The sequence below is a fragment of the Vombatus ursinus genome, unplaced genomic scaffold (assembly GCF_900497805.2).
Source record: "Vombatus ursinus unplaced genomic scaffold, bare-nosed wombat genome assembly UNPS02014832.1, whole genome shotgun sequence".
NCBI classification, from domain to species: Eukaryota; Metazoa; Chordata; class Mammalia; order Diprotodontia; family Vombatidae; genus Vombatus; species Vombatus ursinus.
In genome coordinates, this window is record NW_020954610.1 from 62,065,233 (window position 1) to 62,085,256 (window position 20,024).

The 20,024-nt window shown below is 45.3% G+C and overlaps 2 protein-coding genes across 9 annotated transcripts in view; one reads left to right on the forward strand and one right to left on the reverse strand.

Annotated features, from left to right (window-relative positions):
* The first annotated feature begins 1,720 nt into the window (after window positions 1–1,720).
* On the forward strand, window positions 1,721–19,297 carry FAM166B (family with sequence similarity 166 member B). Of its 3 annotated transcripts, none has more exons than XM_027839122.1 (6): window positions 1,721–2,843; window positions 3,412–3,629; window positions 3,858–4,069; window positions 4,266–4,317; window positions 4,425–4,616; window positions 5,056–5,209. In XM_027839122.1, the coding sequence occupies exons 1-6, from the start codon at window positions 2,785–2,787 to the stop codon at window positions 5,184–5,186; spliced, it is 864 nt and encodes a 287-aa protein (XP_027694923.1). In that variant the 5' UTR covers window positions 1,721–2,784; the 3' UTR covers window positions 5,187–5,209. The 3 variants fall into 3 exon arrangements, with proteins under 3 accessions (XP_027694923.1, XP_027694924.1, XP_027694925.1); XM_027839123.1 differs by having other exon boundaries at window positions 5,074–5,209; XM_027839124.1 differs by lacking the exon at window positions 5,056–5,209 and adding an exon at window positions 19,099–19,297 and having other exon boundaries at window positions 1,723–2,843.
* RUSC2 (RUN and SH3 domain containing 2) overlaps window positions 5,231–20,024 on the reverse strand; it is an 88,711-nt gene continuing 73,917 nt past the window's right edge. For 5 of the 6 annotated variants that reach the window (XM_027839119.1, XM_027839120.1, XM_027839117.1 and 2 more), the window contains 10 exons: window positions 11,106–11,792; window positions 10,581–10,766; window positions 10,130–10,273; window positions 9,642–9,718; window positions 9,146–9,320; window positions 8,865–8,970; window positions 7,630–7,676; window positions 6,421–7,213; window positions 6,045–6,182; window positions 5,231–5,958 (listed from right to left, as the gene is read on the reverse strand). In XM_027839119.1, the coding sequence (XP_027694920.1) occupies window positions 5,757–5,958; window positions 6,045–6,182; window positions 6,421–7,213; window positions 7,630–7,676; window positions 8,865–8,970; window positions 9,146–9,320; window positions 9,642–9,718; window positions 10,130–10,273; window positions 10,581–10,766; window positions 11,106–11,792 (2,555 nt within the window). In that variant the 3' untranslated portion in view covers window positions 5,231–5,756. The remainder of the gene's footprint in view (window positions 5,959–6,044; window positions 6,183–6,420; window positions 7,214–7,629; window positions 7,677–8,864; window positions 8,971–9,145; window positions 9,321–9,641; window positions 9,719–10,129; window positions 10,274–10,580; window positions 10,767–11,105; window positions 11,793–20,024) is intronic. The other variant, XM_027839121.1, reaches the window with a different exon arrangement.

A 20,024-nucleotide genomic window follows, 5' to 3' on the forward strand; every position in this document is an offset into this window, starting at 1 on the left:
CCTGGGTTGCAATGGGAATTACAGGGCTGAAGCACTTGAGCCAATGTGTCCAGAGACTGCCTTCTGGTGGTCACGATCATAGGGAGCTGACCACATAGAACGGTCAGCTCATAGAAAGGCTTCACAGAGCCTTGAGACTCAGATTGCAGTGCTTAGATCATTCAAGTTAGATTCAGAGTACTGGGGACTGGCACCTACTGAAAATCCCATTGGTGGGAGAGATGGAGAGGAGATAACTTAGGAACATAGACTTAGATGTGACATTAGAGGTCATTGAATTTTCAACCCCCTTGTCTTATAAACAAACTGAAGTCCACAGAGGTTAAGTGATGTACTTGTTCAAGGTTGCCCAGAAGATAACTTACAGAGGTAGGGATCCAAATCTAACTCTAGATGTCCTGATCTTGGAGTCCCAGAATACAACCCCTCCTTTAATCCTTTCCACAATGTACAGGTGCAGGATGAAGCTAATCTGGAGGAGTTTGAAGGGCTCCATGTGGGAGGACATAACAATTCTTGCAATTTCCCTGAGTATGTGTGCCTGTGGTATGTTGATTGCCAGTATTCTGTGAATGCTGTTTGACATTCTGAAAGGCCAGATATAGGGTTGGAACAGAACTAGAGATTTTCTATTTTTAAATTATTTTGATAAATATTTAATTCCCTAGACCAATACTGAATCCTGACCAGGAGTTTTTGCTTGCCTCAATGCTTTAAACTGCGTGCCTTGGTGGCAAAAGAGGCTCACCCACATGTGCCAGACAAACTCAAATGAATCCACTGATTTGGTAACTCAAGGAGAGTGCCACCTCGAGGTGGCACTTGATAAAAGGCTTAGAGAGAAGTCAGAGTATCAGCTGACTTGGGCAGTGCCCCAGGTGTCAGTCATATAAAACATTCTCCAAATATAAAGAACCTGCAGTTGTCACTCACACAATTTCAGAGCTGCCAAGGGAACCTCAGCAGTCATCTGATCTAACCCACACACACAAGAAATCTCTAGAATGTCATATTCAACAAGTAGCTATCTAGCCTCTGCTTGGAAACCTTCATTAAAAGGGAACTCATTACGTCCTGAGGCAGCCCATTCTGCCTTCAGATAGCTCTAATTGTTAAGAAGTTTCCCCCGACATTAAGCCAAAATTTGCCTTTCTGTGACTTGCAACCATTGTTCCTGATTCTGCCTTCTGGGGCAGATTAAGTGTAATTTCTACGTGGCAGTCCTTCAAATACCTGAACTCAGACACAGCTATCATGTCCTCCATCAGTCGTCTTTTCTAGGTTAAACATCCCTGGTTCCTTTAGCTGATTCTCACATGACATGGATTAAAGGTTTTTCACCATCCTAGTTGCCCTCAGATGCTCCTCAGTGTCCTTAAACTGTGGCTCTCAGAACTGAACTCAATACTCCAAAATGGTCTGACCAAGGAAAATCCAGGTGCTTCTCCATCTTAGTCATGAGTTCCTAGTCTCTTCTCCCAGAATCTGAATCTGAAAAGACCAAACTTCTTTACCTTAATCCTTGTTAGTCATTTTTCAGTTGTGTCTGACTTTTTGTGCTCTCATTTGGGGTTTTCTTGGCAAAAATACTTAAGTGGTTTGCCATACTTCTACAGCTCATTTTACTATTGAGGCACTGAGTACAGACAGGGTTAAGTGACTTGCCCAGGGACACACAGGTACTAAATATCTGAAGCCTGATTTGAACTCAGGAAGGTTAGTCTTCTTGACTCCAGGCCTGGAGCTTTATCCACTGTGCCATCTAGTCTGCCCCACCTTAATCCTTACTCAGTGCTTTCTTCTCTTCTGGACTCCTACTGCACTATATACCACTAATTTTGGCATTTAGTGCCAATACAAAGTTGTACAAATGTTCTATGGGCTCATAGCTTGTGTCTAGGAGAGTGTAAACTTTTTGAGGACCAGGGACAGTGTCATAACTGAATCCCCTGCAGTGGATTAGCTCAGATTTGGTTATATAATGCCCCACTAAGCTCTTGTTGAATCATGCATAATTAAAAAAATTACCCCTTTTAGTAGTCATTCAATGCTCCCCAGCCCAACCTTCCTGTCTCTTTTTCTACTTTTCCTTCTTTTGCTTCACAATTGCTTTATCTTTACTACACACTGAATCAGAGTGCTTTCCTGTGTGCCCCATCACCACCAGATCAGGGGCTCTCTACAGACAGAAACTACGTTATCCTCCTTGGACCAAGGGCTCTAGAAGGGGTGTAGATAAAATCTGCTCAGGGCAGGGATAGGATCCTATTCTCTCTCCCTCTTGTGAAAGATGCCCTCTAACTCAGTTAACTCTGAGAAGGGGAATAGAAGGGTGAAATTTTTTGAATTTTCTGTGTTCTCCCTGATAATGCATTCATTCTCAAAGTATCTGAAGCACTTTCCTCACCTACCCTGTGAGGTAGGTGGTGTAAGAAGTACTATCCTCATTTTAAAGAGAAAACTGAGGCTCAGAGATTGAACTAAGGTTTTCTGATTGCAAGGACAATGCTCATTCCTGCTACATCATCGTATCCTCTCAAATAAGGCTGCATCTGCGTCAGGGTTTGATTTACCCCGGGCTACACGTGGCAGATGTACTATAGCAAATAGCACTGCTTTACAGGAATCTGTTTGTCTCTGACTCTAAGGCAACCTGTCCTTTTCTTCTAAGTCCCTCCCCTTGCTCCATCAACTCCCCCTAGCCCTGCCCTGCAGCCCTGGACACAACAGGCATACACAGGGTGGAGCCTGATTGAGAAGTGAGCCCTTTTCTAGTGCAGGGCCATGGCCAGCTCTGCCTTCCCCCCAGGGCTACCACCTCGAGGTCCTTATTACATCCCAGGGTAAGGTTTCTCCACTGTAAGTACTCCTCTACCTAAGGTGGTAGGGGGATTGAGTAGGGAGCTAGGAGTGTTGGTGGGGGGTGGTGGTGGTGGTGGAAATGGTTAAATGAGTGATATCAGGCCTAGAAGACAAACTGAGGTGGAAGGACCCAGGGCTGGAGCTGCTATTGGGGGAGCACAGGGACAGTGGGGCAGGGAAATTGTAATAGCAATCTCCTGACTCCCATCCCTAGTAGCATGTTGTCATCTCCTTGGTAACAGTTGGAGAACATAGCCACTGAGCCAGGGGCCCCTTAGCTTTGAGATGGGTAGCCTGTTTTGTCCTCCTGGCTTCCTTGGACTGAAAACAAAAAATGAAAATACACAATACACTCACCTGTCCCTTGGATGATAAGGGACAGTTGAGGCCTGGTGAATTGGTTTCTTCTGCTTACATGGAGGGGGTGGTGTAGTAGGGTATGGTGATATCAGACATATGTATGGATCATCAGGAAAGCATGTTTGCCACAATAGTATACGGTGGTGTGGGAAATATGGGGATGATGAGTGGATGAACCCTATACCATAGGTATACTGGACATTGCCCACAACTTGGGTTCGGCCTGGGTAAGACCTATGGACAACTGACTGGACAGCTGCTGCTGTCTGGTCCCTCTGGCCTAGCCTGGCCCCCTGCCCACCGCATACTTCTGCCCCCGATCAAAACTCCTGGACCTCCTCGGACAGACAAGCATTCCTGGCATGGACATGAGAGGATTAAGTCCAACATGATCCCAGGGTACACAGGTATGGCCATCTCAAATAGGTATATTTGCTATTCAGATACCCACTGGGGGAAAATGACACATGAATAATACTCATTCCCCCTCATTCCAAGCCCCAGGGCACATGGCAGCCCCAGCCACATGCCCTCAATATTTAGCTCTTATTTTCCTCACTGCCTTGAAAGGGCATTCACTTCCTTTTCCTTGCAGATAGGACTCCCTAATCATCTTCTTCAATATGGCCTTCCAGGCTTTGTGCCCCGGTCTCAGCACATCTTTGCCAAGAGATGCACTCAGGTCTGGGCTGAAGCTCTGAGGGACTTCACTAGCCATCTAGGTACAGGGTATAAAGAGCTGCCAGAGGCTGAGAGAAAGGAATTGGAGTGTAAGACACAGGATGAGCAGAAGTCTCAGGCAGAAAAACATCTGAAGCTGGAACTGGAGCCAGAGCAAAAACTAAAAGTGAGGGGCTACGACCAAAAGGATGGGAGAGATTGACAAGGGCAGTGGGTGAGGGAGAGGGGCTTTTACCCTTTTAGGGGGAAGCTGCCCCAAGGGTCTTTGTCCCTTTAGAACCTAAGGGAGGGTGTGTGTGTGTGTGTGTGTGATGGGCCAGATTCTCTAATTCTCTCCCCAATTTCCTTTGATGTCCCTTTAGGCATCCCCCTATTCCATGGATGACAAAGATCCTAATAAGTTCTTCATCTCAGGTGAATGATGGTATGGTGGGTGGGTGGGTGGAGGAATGGAGAACACTGCAGAGGGATGAAGAGAGGGGAGCCCTCCTCTTAGAATCTGGATGTTTCTTTCCTCACAGGGTTTACTGGATATGTGCCCCGAGCCCGTTTCCACTTTGGCTCTAGTTTCCCTATCCTCACCAATCAGGCTCTGCAGGAATTTGGGCAGATGTGCCCAGGGGCCAGGGGCCAGAGGGACCATAAGCTTCTTCCCAGCCTTTCCAGGACCTACTTACAGAATGTGGTGCCCTGCTACAGGGGTAATGTGCCAGGTGAGACCTGGGGTAGAAGTTTGAATGAGATCGGGGGGGAGTAGAAAGTTTTGAGGAACTAGAGGGACAGGACGATAAAGGTTTGAGAAGCCTGGGTTAAAACAGGTTGGGGCTGCTATAGAATACCAGATGGGGTGGTGATGATGATGGATGGAGCTGATGATGGAACATCAGCTCCACATGAAGTTACAAACTGTATGATGTTGGCAATCATCTAGTCCAATCTGAGGCACCAAAAGAGGATTTACCTAAGGTCCAAGTTAGTGACTGCTGTGAGAGAGGTTCTTAAGAGTTTTCTCTGTTGGCAAGGACAGTCTGGGGGTGTTTGGGAATGGAGAGGTACTACGTAGAGCCTGGCTGAAAGAAACAATGCCTCCAAGGCACACACCAGATACCCCCAACACCACTGTCTTTGTTTTGTGTCTGCTCTGCATGACAGCCTCCCTTGGCTTCACAGGCTGTAAGTTCCAGTTTGGTCACACCTATGGGACTCTCACCCATGAGGCTCTGGGCCTCAGAAACTTCCAGAAGCAGCTCCAATCCTACTTTCCCCAACACCAGGCATACTGAATGGGGTGGGGAGAGATGTCTGAGGATGGGGGAGGAGCAGGGACAGAGGCTGAGCACCTTTTTTATTAATATGCATAATAAATAAATAAATAAACATTGGCCTGGGCCCTCCCCCATATGGCCAGGGTGTTGGCAGCAGCCTATTTACAGCTGGGGGGGGGGGGCCTGGGAGGGGCCAGCCCCAATACTGTTACTCCCCCCTCTCCACAGCACTGACCAGCCCAGAGTGCCCCCTGGGCCCCTCTACAAACCCTCTCTTTGTACCCTAGCTTCACAGCTGGGCATCTTCCAGCCAGAAGATGGGGGCAGGAGTTGAAGAAGTCCTGGCATCCCAGGACTTAGTCCTCTTTCTTCCCTGGGGGTGGGTGGTCTGGGCCAGGGTCATTGGGACAGATTATGAGGGATTAATGAATACAGAGCATATGGGGAGGGCAGGCATGGGTACACAGACATGGCCCTTCAGGCTAATGGATCTTGGGGGTTGGGGGAGCCAAGTCTGTGCCCCATCCTGGGCTCTGAGTCCCTAGGGAAAGTGAAGGTGCCTGGTGGGCTCCAGCATGCACAAGGGCCTCAATCTTGGGTGCCCCTGGGGGTAGGGGTTGGGGTAGGGGTTGGTGTCACATAGGCTAGGGGCACCAGGCCAGTGTCAGAGCCTCTGCCACACCTAAGCCAATCACCCCCAGCTGGTCCCAACACCTGCAGGATGTCCCCCTTGCAGAAGCTCAGTTGCCCAGGCCCTGTGGCCAAGTGGTGGCAGAGTGCTTGCACTTCGCTGGGAAGAGAAAGAAATAGAAGTCAAATCCACTGTGGCCAAATGGCCCTGTATCCATCCCCACTCCCACCTCCTTCCATGCTCACCAGGGCAAGTTTGGGGGCAGGTCCAGGGCGGGTGGTTCTTCAGTGTCTTCCCTGGACTCTGACTCTCGGCGGGCGCCCATTGTTTGTGCCACCAGCTGGAACACTGACTTGTCTAGGCTTAGCCAGTCTGAGGGCAGCCTGTGGGAGCGTGAAGGGGAGAGGATTGGAAAAGACAACAGATAGGGCCTTAGGTCCTCCCCCAAGGACTGCCCTTTGTTTTTGCACCAGTATCTCTCCATCACTGACCAACTTTATGCCCAAGCAATAATATCTTTGGAGGCATTAGGACTCTGACTATACCCAAGGTGCCCTCAACCCCAACTCTACCCTTTTTCTTGCCCTATCCCTTCCCCTTGTATCCTGTGACTTCTCTCACCTATTGAGTGGCCGAGCCTCTCGCTGGGTCTTCCGGGAGCCAAAAAGGTGTCCCCACTTGATACCTCCGGTAGTGGCCTCCTGGGTCCCCTCCTCACTGCCTCCCTGGGGGGCTACAGGTCCTTCCCTCTCCCGGCTTCGCCTCAGCTCAGCTAGCACAGAGTCTGGAGGGCTCCCCATCCAGAAAGGCCAGCCCCTGTCTCGGCTTGGGGCTTCCTCAGCAGGAGGACAGGCTTCAGCCCCTTCTACCACACCTTCTCGGGGGGGTGGGGCCTGGGAGCCCCCTGCTCCCTTCTTCTTCTCACCACTCCGGGGGAATCTGGAGCCCTCCCCAGAGCCGTCGATGTAGACTTGGGAGCTCTGCATGAGCTGGTACCACCAGCCAGCCTGCCCACTTCGTGCCCGCCTACCCTGTCCTGTGCCTGCTTGTACCTCTGCTACAGCTGCCACCGCCTTGTCTTCCTCTTCACCTCCTGCTGGGGCACCCACCCCTTTCACCCGCTCCCCCGGGGCTGCCCCATCTGTGCCCCCATGGCCCTCCTGTTCCCGGGAGCGTGCCAGCTGCAGAGTGGAGTGGGCTGAGAGAAGCAGTCCTTGGGACACTCGGAGCAGCTCCTTCTGCTGTTGCTGCTGCCGGCCATTCTGGAGGAGCCGATGTTGGAACAGCAGGTCCAAGTTGAAGGGCAGCAGTGCCAGAGGCTGCAGCAGTAGCAGCAGCTCTTCAAACAGTCCTGGGCACACAGTGTGAGCTGCACTCAGGAAACCCCATGGCTGGTAATGGGCTTGAATGATATCTGCAAGGAAGTGGGAAGGGCAGGTGACCCACCCAGAGATAGACAAGGGTTAACAGGGTAGGGGTGGGGTATAGGTATGAAGAGGAGGCTTTTGAGAACAACTTTCCCCCAAGGCCTTGGGTTCCTTTCTTATTCCCTAATTGGTTGTGTGTTAGGACAGGCCAGCAGCAGTTCAGGAGAGTTACAGCTTAGAGTGTTGGGCTGTTTCTTTCCCACCCGGGCTGGGGCTGGAGAACATGGAACAATTCTCTGCTTAGGGCTGCTTGGTGATAAACACAGGGAAGGGGAGGAGGTGCCTCATTATGCCCAGCCTCTAAAAAAAGGTTGTGGTGCAGAGTTTAGGAAATCTATAAGGTTAGGTCAAAGTTTGGGGTTGGAGGGCATGTTTTGGGGGGTGGTGGTGGTGGTGATGTTACCTTCATGGTTGTAGAGATGATTGAACCAGAACTCCAGGGAACGAATGCTGAAGGGAGATGAGAGCAGAGGTCTGAGCTTTGAGCTAGGACCCTACACTTTGTAGTTGTACAGAGGGTATGTGTGGGATAGATACACGGAGTTTGATAGGACCATGCTGAAAGTATTGTAAACTTGTGATGTCTTGGAAGAACACTGGTGGATTGTGGGGGCTGAGGGGCACCTGGATCATGAGTCATTCAGTCACAAACATAGTAGGAAGAGCTGGTAACCTCACGGAGTAGCTATAACAGGAGGGTGGGCTTGATTATTTCTTGAGCTCAGAATTAATTAAAAACTTAGCGGCTGAATGGGAGAAGGGCAGAACTATCAAACAGTAAAAGGACAGTCTTTTTCTGGATGGTGCACAATGCATGTTCATGTGAATAAATGAATGAGGAATCAACATGACTTCTGCCAATGGTCCATATGGCAACTTGTGATCCAGAGCCCAGTACAAGCATGGAAACAAGTGAAACTAAGCTTTAATGAGGGCAGAACTAACCTTAACATCTGGCTAGTGAACGAAATATATGTGCAAACTAAATAGGACAGATAAAGCTCCGGGGGACAGTATAGGACTTTTAAGGATTAGGAAGAGCCACAGAGATCTCCATGAGGGGGTGAAGAAACTAAACACAAAAGCATTGTGGGGTGACCTGAAGCCACAGGAGGGATCTTTATTCTTTCTAGGTCAAGAGATAAGGACAAGACCCAAGGGGCAGCACAACTACAGATCAGGAGAACTTGCAGTCTAGGGCCAGAAAGTGATAGCTTAAGGGCCTATATCTGGGGAAAAGACCCGACTGGTTCTGGGTGGGATTGAGGATACAACCTATGGCTAGTTTATATTATTTAGCTTTATCTAGATAGTGCTACTTTTAACTCCCTTTTTGGACTTTTGTTGTCTTGCTTTTGTTTCTTAGTAATATTCCTGTTTAAACATTTGAGCTGGTTTTGTAAACTGAAGAGATTTCCATGGATATTTATTAGGGAAGGCATGTGTGTATGAGGGAAAGAGGGCTAGTATGCCAGAGAGAGGCTGCAACATAGAACCCTGGCAATGAGTATGGGACCAATTGTGGGACTGGTGCCTTGTGCTTCTGTCCAGAAATTTTCTGTTTATATTCAGTGGTAGGGTTGCAGGGGTGGGATGGGCTGGGTTCATAAACTCAAGTGTATGTCATCATGTACTCACTTGAGAAGGCCAAGAATGAAGGCATTGAAGCGCATAGAATGACTGGTGAGCTCTGGGAACTGGCTGACCTTGTTGTAGAGGCCATGAAGAACCTTGGTAGATGGGCCTAAGGAGAATCCAGGGGAAGGAGGTGTCTGGTCTCAAAAGTACTGGATTTAGCACGTGCCTCCCAAGTCTTCCCATTTCTAATAATCTTCCTGTGCCTCTCCCAACCTTTCTCTCTTTCCCCTCCTCTCAATTTCTCCCTCAATTTCCTTTCCTCCCCCACTCCCACCCCATACCAAGTTGCGTGGAAGCTTCGACCACACTCCAGGGCATATTTTTGCGCTGCCCAATGATGACATCCAGCACGAAGGCCTTGAGCCCATCGCCTAGCACAGCCTGAACAGCTGGACATAGGTATTTCAGCACTAGGTGACCCACATTGGGGCTTACAGAGCTGTTTCCCAGCTTGGCCTGAGGAAGGAATAGGAGTATGGAGAGGTAAAGATACAGGGGCACAGGAGATATTGAAAAGGGGGAAAGTGACTCTCAGCTCATGGCTGGTCTCTTCCTTAGCCCCCTCTAATTATTTTCCTTAGGGTTAGTCTTCATGGTTTCTCCCTTTTCACAGCCCCAAACCTTCATTCCTTCCCAAATCCTTCTTCCCCCATACATTCTAGGGCCAAACCTGAAGAAGCAAGATATGTTGAAAATAAGGTAACCTAGCAAGGAACATTTCCCCTCTCCCTAGTCAGAAAGGTCAGGACATAATTGTCCTATTAATTTTTTCAATACCTTAACCCCAGGATCCCTGCTTGTGCCAAAATGTGCCACAATGAGGTCCACAGCAGTGTTGACATCCTTCACTAGTCCTGGAGAACAGACAGATAAAGTAGCTGTGCTGATAAAGACCCCCAAGCACAGTAACTGCTTCCAACATTGTCTAAGGATAGTGTTACTACAAAGATAGGGAGCTCACAGGGAGGGAGTACAAGGACCAGGATGGGAAGAGTACCATAAGCTCTGGTGTTTCTAGTAATTCTGCACTGAGGAGAATATTGACTTTAATGTATACATATATACGTATAATTAAACAAGCAGCTTTTTGTTTTTTTGCTCCCTTTCCTTACTCCAGGATGCACCAGGCTGATAAACTTTGGGGCAAGGAGATGATCTAGGGGGTTTGTGGAGAGACAAGGATCTCTTTAGCCTAGGATAAGGGTGGGGTATGGCATTGACAGCAGTGCCTCTGGCCCAAGTTGGGAGTGGGGTTGGGTTCCCACCTTTCTTCTGTAGTAGATCAATGGAGACAGCTTCTGTGTTGCCATCTGGAGAGAGACAGAACTCAGCTGGTGGCTTCTCAGCCAAGGAGAAGGGGTCAGAGAAGAAGTCAGTATGATTCAATGGCAACTGCTTCACTGCTTGACCTGGAAGGAGGGTGGGAGAGACAATCAATCAACCCTAGCTATAACTTTTTGATCCCAGTCCTGATGCTGACTTACTTCCTACTGTTTCTACTTCGTACTATTACTTACCTACTTATTTCCCCCTGACTCTGACCTCATGAATTCCCCCGACTTTCTTGGCTTATCCCTGTAGCTCATCCCTTGGGGATTGTGTCATTTGGAATTTGTGCCCCTGGGACTGGCTTGCTGGCCTCATCTCCAGCCTTCTTCTCTCAAGCTTTCAGCTACAAAAGTCCATACACTCCTCTTTTCTCATTAATGCATGTACCATTTAGGCGGCAATGCAGGTGGCCTGCAGCACTGAGGGGTCCAGGGAACTCAAAGATGGGATTTCTCCGGGTCAGTCGAGTCTCTTGTGGCCTCCGGTCCAGGCTTCCCCCAAGACCTGGTGGCCCTAGTGGGTTCTTCCGCCTATATTCTCGCCACTTGAGAGCTTGAGGGGATAGGTGGTTGGCTATGGCATGGCAGGAGAACAAGGGAAACAGAGAAAGAAAGTTAACTACAGGTTACCAGTATTTTCCACCCACCAGACTGCTTGTTCCATGGGCCCTATGGAGTGCTAGGGTAGGAGGAGGCATTCCTAATAAGGGGAGAAGGCCCCAAACATTCTTTGACCTCTGATCAGGAGTCTGGGCCCTGGGAAAATGTTCCTCAAGGAACCACCCAAGTGAGGGGCAAAGAGCTATTCCCCATTTACTAGGAAGGGTGGGAATTGTCCCCATAGGGCATGTTGGGGGTGTTCCTAAATGCGTATTGGTATTGCTGGGGGAGGTTGGAAAGACATGCTTAGTACCATTACTAAGCCGGGATGCAATGTTGCCCTCACCACCTCCCCGGGCTAGGCTCTCAGCTCGGCTCAGGCTAGGTCCTGTGGGACCCAGGTGGGACAGGTTGCCTGTCCCATGGAGCCGATACTCAGAGAGCAGTGGGCTAGGCTCTGAGGGTAGCCTCTCGGGGGCCTCCAGTTGATGGGCGGGGCCAGGCATTAGGGCCTGCCGGACAGGGATCAGGTTGGCTGTGGCAGGGCAGGAGTGGCTTCGTGGTGGGAGGCCATCCACAGTGTGCTCAGGGGGAGAACAAGAGGCAGACGAAGAGTCGGTGCTGGGCCCAAAGGGGCCTGAACTTCGGATGGGAGAATAGCTTCCCAGAGGGGATGGCCGAGAGGTGTCTGGGTCAGATGCAGCCTTTCTGGTACTTTCTTCAGGGAGGGAGGCAGCTCCATCCACTGTTCGTGGAGCAGGAGCAGGAGGCCGTGTTGAGGGAGCCAGGGCAGAGCCCTGGGATGTAGAGGCCAGCACAACAGGTGGCTGTGAACGGTTGCTGCCAGAGAGGCTGTAGAGTTGGGAGAGGCTGTGTAGGGCCCTGGCCTTGGGCAGCTGTTTAGGGAAATGGTGCTGGAACACGAAAGGCTGGATGGGCAGGGTGGTTGGTCTCTGTTCCTTGCTGTAGCGAAGGATGGGCCGATTTTCAGTACTGCCCCCTGTAGAGAGAAGGGAAAGGAATCAAAGAAGTAGAAAAATGAGAATAGAGAGGAAGAAAAATGGTGATGAGGCAAGGACAGAAAATGAAACCTAGCAGGAAATGGGGATATCACCAGGACTTGGAGAGAAAGATGAGGGAATAATATTGATAACTGTGCCATGGGACACTTGATCATTCTTTCATGAAATTTTCTCCTCTCCTAGTTTCCATTATATAAACTCCTTCTTACTCCTCCAACTGCTGCCTGGCTTTTTTTGCCTCTTCTTTCCTCCTTAATGCAGGTTTACCACAAAAAATCAGTCATCATTTTTCTTCTGTTCTCCCTATTCAGTGTCCCCCTCATCCCCACCCACTGCCCAAGGCTTCAACCTTCCCTTCTCCTGAGCTCTAGCCCCTATTTCCAATTGCCTTCATATATTTCTACCTATCTGTTGCCTAGGTAGACTTCATGACAATTTCATGAGAGAGAGTCTTGTAGTTGTGGTCTTCCTTGGCCACATGTATTCACTGCATGTGTGCCTCATTACTATTGTATGCTAAATTTGAGCTCACCCTTCCCATGGATGCTATTTTTGTGAGACAGTGAGCCCCAGGTTTTGGGGGTGGGGAATGTTTTATGTATACTATTTTTACTATCTTACTAAATGTTTTTGCTAACAACCAATCATGTCTACTGCATTACTATTTTTGGGAAGTACATTGGTGGGGGCTCATAAGCAATTGTAGTAGAAGTACAGATCCACAGACTATTCCCTGGAACCTGGGAGTAGCAGTTGCCCTCTGGGGGACCCAACCCACCAATTTAAATATAAGTTGGGGAAGTATCTCAGAGAAAGTGCCACACTTGCATTGAGGTAAAAAAAAAATCTTTAACATCTATCCATCTGTTACATGCTCTTTGTATGTTAAAGAAATCTAGGCCCTTTTTTATGTGACACTTTTTTTTCAAATGTTTGAAGACTACTAGTCTGTCCTCAAGTTTCCTTAAGTTCCTTTACCTGTTCCTTATAGAATATAGTTTCCAGATACTGTACCAACCTTGTTGTTTTCTTATGGTTCGGTTTTGTCATTACTCCTTTAAAAACATAATGCCCATAACTTACCATGATATTCCAGTCATGGTCATATCAGTGCAGTTCAGAAGGCCTGTTAACTTTTAAATTTCTATACTTATTATGCTTTTATTTAATGTAGTCTAAGGTTGTCAAGCTTTTTCTAGCAGCTGCATGAATTATCTAACATGAATTGGTGTTAATCTGTTTTTTCCCTGCTCTTCCCTTGTGTAAATAATTTTTTAAATCTAAAGGCAAGGATTTATCATCATGTTAGATCTGGTTCACCCTGTGGTATGCTTTGGCTCATGAAACTATCTCTGATTTCTCTAGGTGATAATAGTCTCTCCTTCCTCAGATTTTTCTGGGACACTGTCTGGATCTCTTATTTGCTCCTGTCACATTTTGCCTTGTAATATACTTGTTATGTATTTTTGTGTCATCTTCACATTTGATAAACACACCATCCTTCTTTTCATCCAAGCTGATAAAAATATTGAATGAGACAAAATAAAGGAAAGCTCTTTGAAATATTCCACTAGAGATCATCCTCCATATGGACACATTAATCAACTATTTTTGGTTAGTCATTCAACCAGTTAAAACATCCTCTTTTGGCAATCCTGAAATGTCTCTCTATTGCCTACTGAGTAGAATCCAAACTAATTATGCTGACTTTGAGATCTTCAATGATCTGGGGTCACTCTCTTTTCAGTCCTTTTTTGTACTAATCCTCTCCATATACTCTGTGCTTTAGCCCCCCATGTCTAGAATATCTTTTCTCTCTACCACCTCTGCCTATTGAATTTACCTATCCCTTTGTTAAAACTCAATTAAAATTCTCTTCTATTAAGCCTTCTTCAATGATCTCTTTGATGTCTCTAGTTGGTCAATGGCCCCCGGTAACCCTGCCTCCTCTTCTATGCATTTATCACCTACTAATTTGTATTATTGGTGTTTTTACATATCATATCAAGTAACTAGAATGTAAATTTGTTTAAACTTTATATTTTTGCATACAATAGGTACTTAATATGTGTTGAACTAAATTGAAATACATCAGAGTATACCATTCATTATTCAATAATAATTCTAATGCCTTGAATTTAAGATAATAGCAAAAACATTCCCTGACAGTCTGATAGCTAACAAAAAATGAAATTAAGTTAATTTGGCTAAATTCTAGTAATGAACCAAATGCTAAATTCTAGTAATCACTGCTTCATTTCTGAAATGCTAAAAATCTTTTTGTTTTATAATTAGTTTTAGAACTTTGCTGTTGATAGATATTAACTGATCTGGAGTTTCTAGAATCCACACTTTGTTTTGAAAATCGAAACTACATTTAACTGTCTGCAGCCTTCTTATATCTTTTTCATTCTTCATAATTCCTCAGAGTCACTAATCACATTGGTACATTCTTTTAGAAGCTGAGGATATAATTCAATTGGGCTCTGGAGTCAGGAGGACCTGAGTTCAAATTCGACATCAGACACTTGACACTAGCTGTGTGACCCTGGGCAAGTCACTTAACCCCAATTGCCTTGATAAAAAAATCTTCAGGACAATCTACTTCTCTTACTTTCCAAGATGGTCAGTGATTACAAAACAGTGTAAAGTCAGTGCCATACCAGGGCCAAAAAGGAATAGTCTAAGGGCTCAAATTTAGAGTGAAGACTAGAAGACTGGTTCTGAAAGGAACTAGAAATCTCATCAGACATGGCAGGGGTCCCAATTCAGATTCCTTTTGGTCTTGAAGTCTGTAAGCAGAGACTGTTTCTGCTTTTTCAGTGTAATATTAGTGCTTAAGATAGTGCCTGGCACAATATATAGTAAGCACTTAGTAAGTACTTATTATTAATACATTTAGTAAAATCAGTTCTTTTATTAATAAATACTTATTTTTCTGGCATCTAAACTAGTCAATTTTGCAGCAGAGAAAAAGATACTGAGGCTTCATGTCCCATAAACTATGCTAATCAAGGTGCTCTGTGGCTAGACTTCCAGCTGATGTCCTATTTATCCCATAACACTACTCAGATCACTTCAATTCCCTGCTCAGAAACTTTCAATGGCTCCCTACTGTCTACAGGATTTAGTCCAAATTTCTTATCCTGGCATTTCAAGCTTTCTATAACCCTATGCTCCAAGTACAGCTTTTACTTCTCTCTAAAATGCATGCTCACCTCTACCCCTTTCCTCATTTTATTCTCTACTGACCTGGAATGCTCACTTCCCTGATCTTCTAAATCCTACCTATTCTTCACTCCTTGGGTTAAATCCTGCCTCCTCTGAGAAGCTTTCTATGGCCATTACAGGTCACAATAACTTCCTTCTCTGAATTCCTTTCTGTCCGTACCAGCCATGTACCATAATGTATTGTTAGCTTGTCTTATATTCGTCTTAGCTCTCGTATTAGGCTGTAAGACTGTGCTCTATATTTCTTTGAAATATACATAGCTTTAGTACAATGCCAAGAACATAATATGCTGTTCTACAATAACTCGAATTACTGTCAGTGGAAATTGTATGTTATTACTGTACTCTAGGTTTTATGTATTATGGTAAGTGTAAAAAAAGTATAAAGTTGGCTTTGGACGATTAGTTCTGAGAGGTAGGAGCCAACTGGCAAATGACCATAACCTTAAGAACCAAAGGAAGTATCTGGAACTGGGAATGAAAGACTATTCCAGCCTTCATGGATGTCTCCTTTTTCTGACCTCCTGTAGGACTTGGTGCATGAAACACATAATCTAGCATTTAATAATACTTGCATTGTTCACTGTTATGTGTGTCTTTTACCTTCCCAGCTAGATTACAGACTTCCTAAGGGCAAAGACAATGTTTTAAATTTGTGTATTACCCAGAGCACCCAGACAAGGTTGGGCACACAGAAGAGATCTAGCAAAATCTTGGTGATCAACTGGACAAAGGGCTAAAAGTGGTTAATGTTGTATTCTGAAGGACACTAAATGTTTTCAAGCAAACAAGTGACCTACGCTTGAATCCCCTGCTTCTCTGACTGTAAGCTCCACCTTGATTTTTGGCGCTGGACAGATTGTACCAAGACAGAAACAAATGATGGGATAGAATATGCCCACAGCCTTATCAGACCCTCTATATTGGCATAATTCCAAGTGCCTAATGACAGCGGGAAATAGACTAGCAACTCAGAACCCAGGAGCCTTCTCTCTTGCCAATCCCCTCCTTTCCCCACCCCAGGGTGTACACATGGACTTGGATGGAAAAAACCCATGAGATAATCTTGGCTACTACTACCACGTAAAAGTATTGCTTCCATCACAGGAAAGTGACAACCATAGGTCCTTTCCTCCTCCCACCTTCCAGCCAGTTACAGCTCCCAATTATATCTACATATAGCATCATACAGATCCAAAGGGATCCAATCCTGTCCTGGGATTTCCTTTTCCCTTGGCCTTCTGCTTGCTCCTTCACTTCTTGGTCTAGTCACCCTCTTGTTCTATGAAAGAACTTTTGTGTTGCATATTTGTGAATCACAAAAAACACAGAATTTCAGGGTTAGGAGGTATGTTAGACTATTTAGTTCAACCTATATCTGAGCAAAGAATTCTCTCTACAACATATCCAACAAGAAGGTAGTCATCTAACTTTGGCTTGAAGACCTCCAGTGAGTGCTGACCAGTGCACTACTGACCAATTTTATATTTGAATAGCTCTAATTATTAGGAAGTTTTTCTGTACATCAATCTTAAATTTCCCTCCCTGTACCTTCTACTCACTACTCCTAGTTTTTCTCCCATGAACCAAGTAAAAGAAATCTAATCCCTCTTCCATGTGGAAAACCCCTAAGGCATTGCACTAGAGACCTTCTTCCATATAGAGATAGTGATTGAACTTGTGATTTTATTGGTGTAGGTAATTGAATGGAGAAACTCCTCCTATCAATGCAAGTCAGCACCTCCTCAGCAACTCAGTCTTAGAGTTGCCAAGATCACTGAGTGATTAAGTGACTTGCTTAGGGTGATGTACCTGGTATATGTCAGAGGTAGGACTTAAACCCAGGTCTTCCAAGTGGACACTGAACAATTAATTGCTACTTTTTGAGTCTTGCCATTCATTTAGTTCTAAATTCACCTAATTGTGCTATGATCTAACCCACATCCTCCCATCTTAGAATGAAAGACTTCATGAAATACTTTGCTAAAATCTATACTTTATAGCATTTCCCTGATTACTAGTCAAATAATCCTGTCAAAAAAAGAGGTGGGGATAGTCTGGCAATGGCCTGCACTTGAAGAAGTCCTTCTGACTTTTAGTGATCACTACTCTCCTTTCCAGTCCTAGATATCACTTCTTGGGCATCATTTTCAAACTATGCTATCTGCTACATTTCAGCATATCTCTTCCCCTCCCTTTCCCACTTCTTCTACCACCAGTAACTCTGCTCTTGTGATACTAAGATCTGAAAAGTGAACTATTACCTTATCTTGCCCAGAACTAGACTTCCATTTCCCAGACACTATTTTAAAACTTTTGACAACACTTACATATCCCTTCCCCTTTGCAGCTGCCCTTTATGTATTATCACCCCTGTTAGAATATAAACTTCTCAAGGACAAGGACTATCTTGCGGCCTTTTATTTGTATCCCCAGAACTTAGTATAGTATCTGGCACATAGTAAACACTTACTACATGATTTATCTACTTATATCTGTCTATCATGAATCATTCCTTTTAATAACGACTAAGTGGAACCTGGTAAGGCCTTTCTGAATCCCTTTCAAATCCCTACAAGGTGTTAATCCATCCTTATTAAAATTAGTTTAGCTCTTTGATAAAGTACAAACCCACCTGGCATTATATGCTCCCCTTGCCCCTTTAACAAGATATTAAGAATGATAGGGTCATGGCTAGTTATAGCCTGAGCTTCAGACTTGGCCTTTAAAAGCAAAGCTGGAGAGACAGAGAATCAGATGTGAGAGAGGTGGAGAGCAGATGGACAACATGTGGAGACTCAGTTCTCTTCTATTTTGGACTAGGAAGTAGATTTTTCTGACTTTACATTTATTCATATTACGTCTCATCTTGTTAGAGTTAGTCCAAATTTTTAGCTTGTTATTCAACATACTAGCTGATCTTAGCTTTACATCTTCTGCAAATTTTGTGAGCAAGCCATTTACGCTTTTATTCAAGTAACTGATATAATGTTACACAGCACAGATCAAGGATGCTCAACTACAGATACTCAAGTTGGCACTAAACTATCATTATTCACTTAGTTTCTTTAGGCCTGGTCATTCAACCACTTCCAAATCCACCTATCTATGACATCAGCTAGTCTGAGAATGGAAGGAAGTCTGCACATCTCTGAACTATCTCTAGGCAACCACGTGGCCCCAGATACAGTGTTAGATGAAGGCAGTGGCAAGACACTGAGGAGTTCCTAGGCCAGACTGGTGGCTGCAGAAACTTGGAGCTAATAGAATGGAGAAGTGGTGGTGGAGTAATAGAGGAATTTTTGGAAAAGGAAAAGAATTCTTAGATCAAAACTCTTGGAACCAGAAGAAGGATAGATAGATAGATAGATAGATAACATAATTCCTAGGCCAGGCTGAGATTCCATCTGGCGAGTTTTACCTCCTCCATAACTTACTATGGAGTTGACTGCTTTTCTTGGACTTGCAGAGTCCACATAACTCATTGGTCCAGTAAAAGTGAAAGTTCTAGTTTAATTTTCCACATCATGGTTCTGTCCCGATACTCCTCTACACCAGCTCCTATTTGGTTTAGGGATTCAGAATTATCCAAGAACTCCTGTGGGTCTAGAAGGCTCGGACCAGGAATATCTCGTGTTCTGCCAGTGCCATCCCACTGCCACAGGCTTGAGTTCTTAATAGCTGCTATTCTGGGAACTCCTCTGGTTCCAAAACATCTTCATTACTCCAACACTGGTGATGGAGCATGACAGTCTCTATGTGTAGTCCCTTTCCTCTCAATATTTCTCAGCTCAGGTTTTCCACATCCATCTCACCAGTCCTCTTTCAAAAGCCAAGTAAGGCATACATAGCTCAGGTGTATGGCTAGCCACAACTCCATCATCAGCCTTAGTAAGGCCTTAAGTGAGAGGTCATTGGGAGGAAGGCAAGTTTATACCTTAACAAACAGCTAAATCTGTTAATAAAGAAATTAGCTTTGTCAAGAAATGTAAAGGAGACAACAGAGGATTCAGAAAGATCTCACTAATATATTTCCTCTATAATGTGTTCTAGAATTCTTCCAGGAATAGAAATTTGCAGACTTCACCCTCTTCTCCAGACCTTTAGAACCTCTTCGGTTTTCCAATATTATTCAAAATCATTTCAGCAATCATCTATGAAGCAGCTATATGGTACAATGAAGAGTGCTGGGCCTGGCATCAGGAAGAGCTGGGTTCAAATCCAGCCGCAGACACTTACTAGCTGTGTGACCCTGGGCAAGTCATTCAATTTCTGTCTGCCTCATTTCTCAACTATAATATAGAGATTATAATAGCACCTACCTCACAGGGTTGTTGTGAGGATTAAATAAGACATTTGTAAATCACCCAGCACATAATAGGTGCTTAATAAATGCTTGTTTCTTTTATTTCTATTTATTTCATTTTCCTACACCAAGAAGTAGTTTCTATGGACTTGGGATTGCAATGAGGGCAGCTAGATGCTGTCTGACCAACTCCTCACTTGCTTTGGGTTTCTACTCCTGCTAATCATTTTCTCCCCCTGTCATTCAAAGTCCAAAGACTATTCTCCTTGGATAAGAATACAGAAGCAAAATGAGAATTTAGTAATTCACCCTTTTCACTAATAGCCATTGTCATCATCCCATCTAGAGGGAGCAGTGTTAATAAACTTTCTTTTTCTCTTGCTCTCAGTAGTTATTTAAAAAAAAAACTCTCTTCTTGCCCTTGCTTTCATCTTCTGTCTATTTTAAGTGTACATTGCTTGATGAATTCTCTAAGCACTCACAAACTGGTATCTTTACACAACTCTGCCCTCCTTTTCAACTCCACTGAACTGTTTTTGTCTTCAGAATTTCATTATCGAGAGCTTTTCATTCCTCCTGGGCTGGCTTGCTCTATGGACTTTTAGTCCATAGTATCCTACCTATCCTTCCTCCGAACTCTACAGTCTCCCAGAATTTAGGACGCATGCTTGAC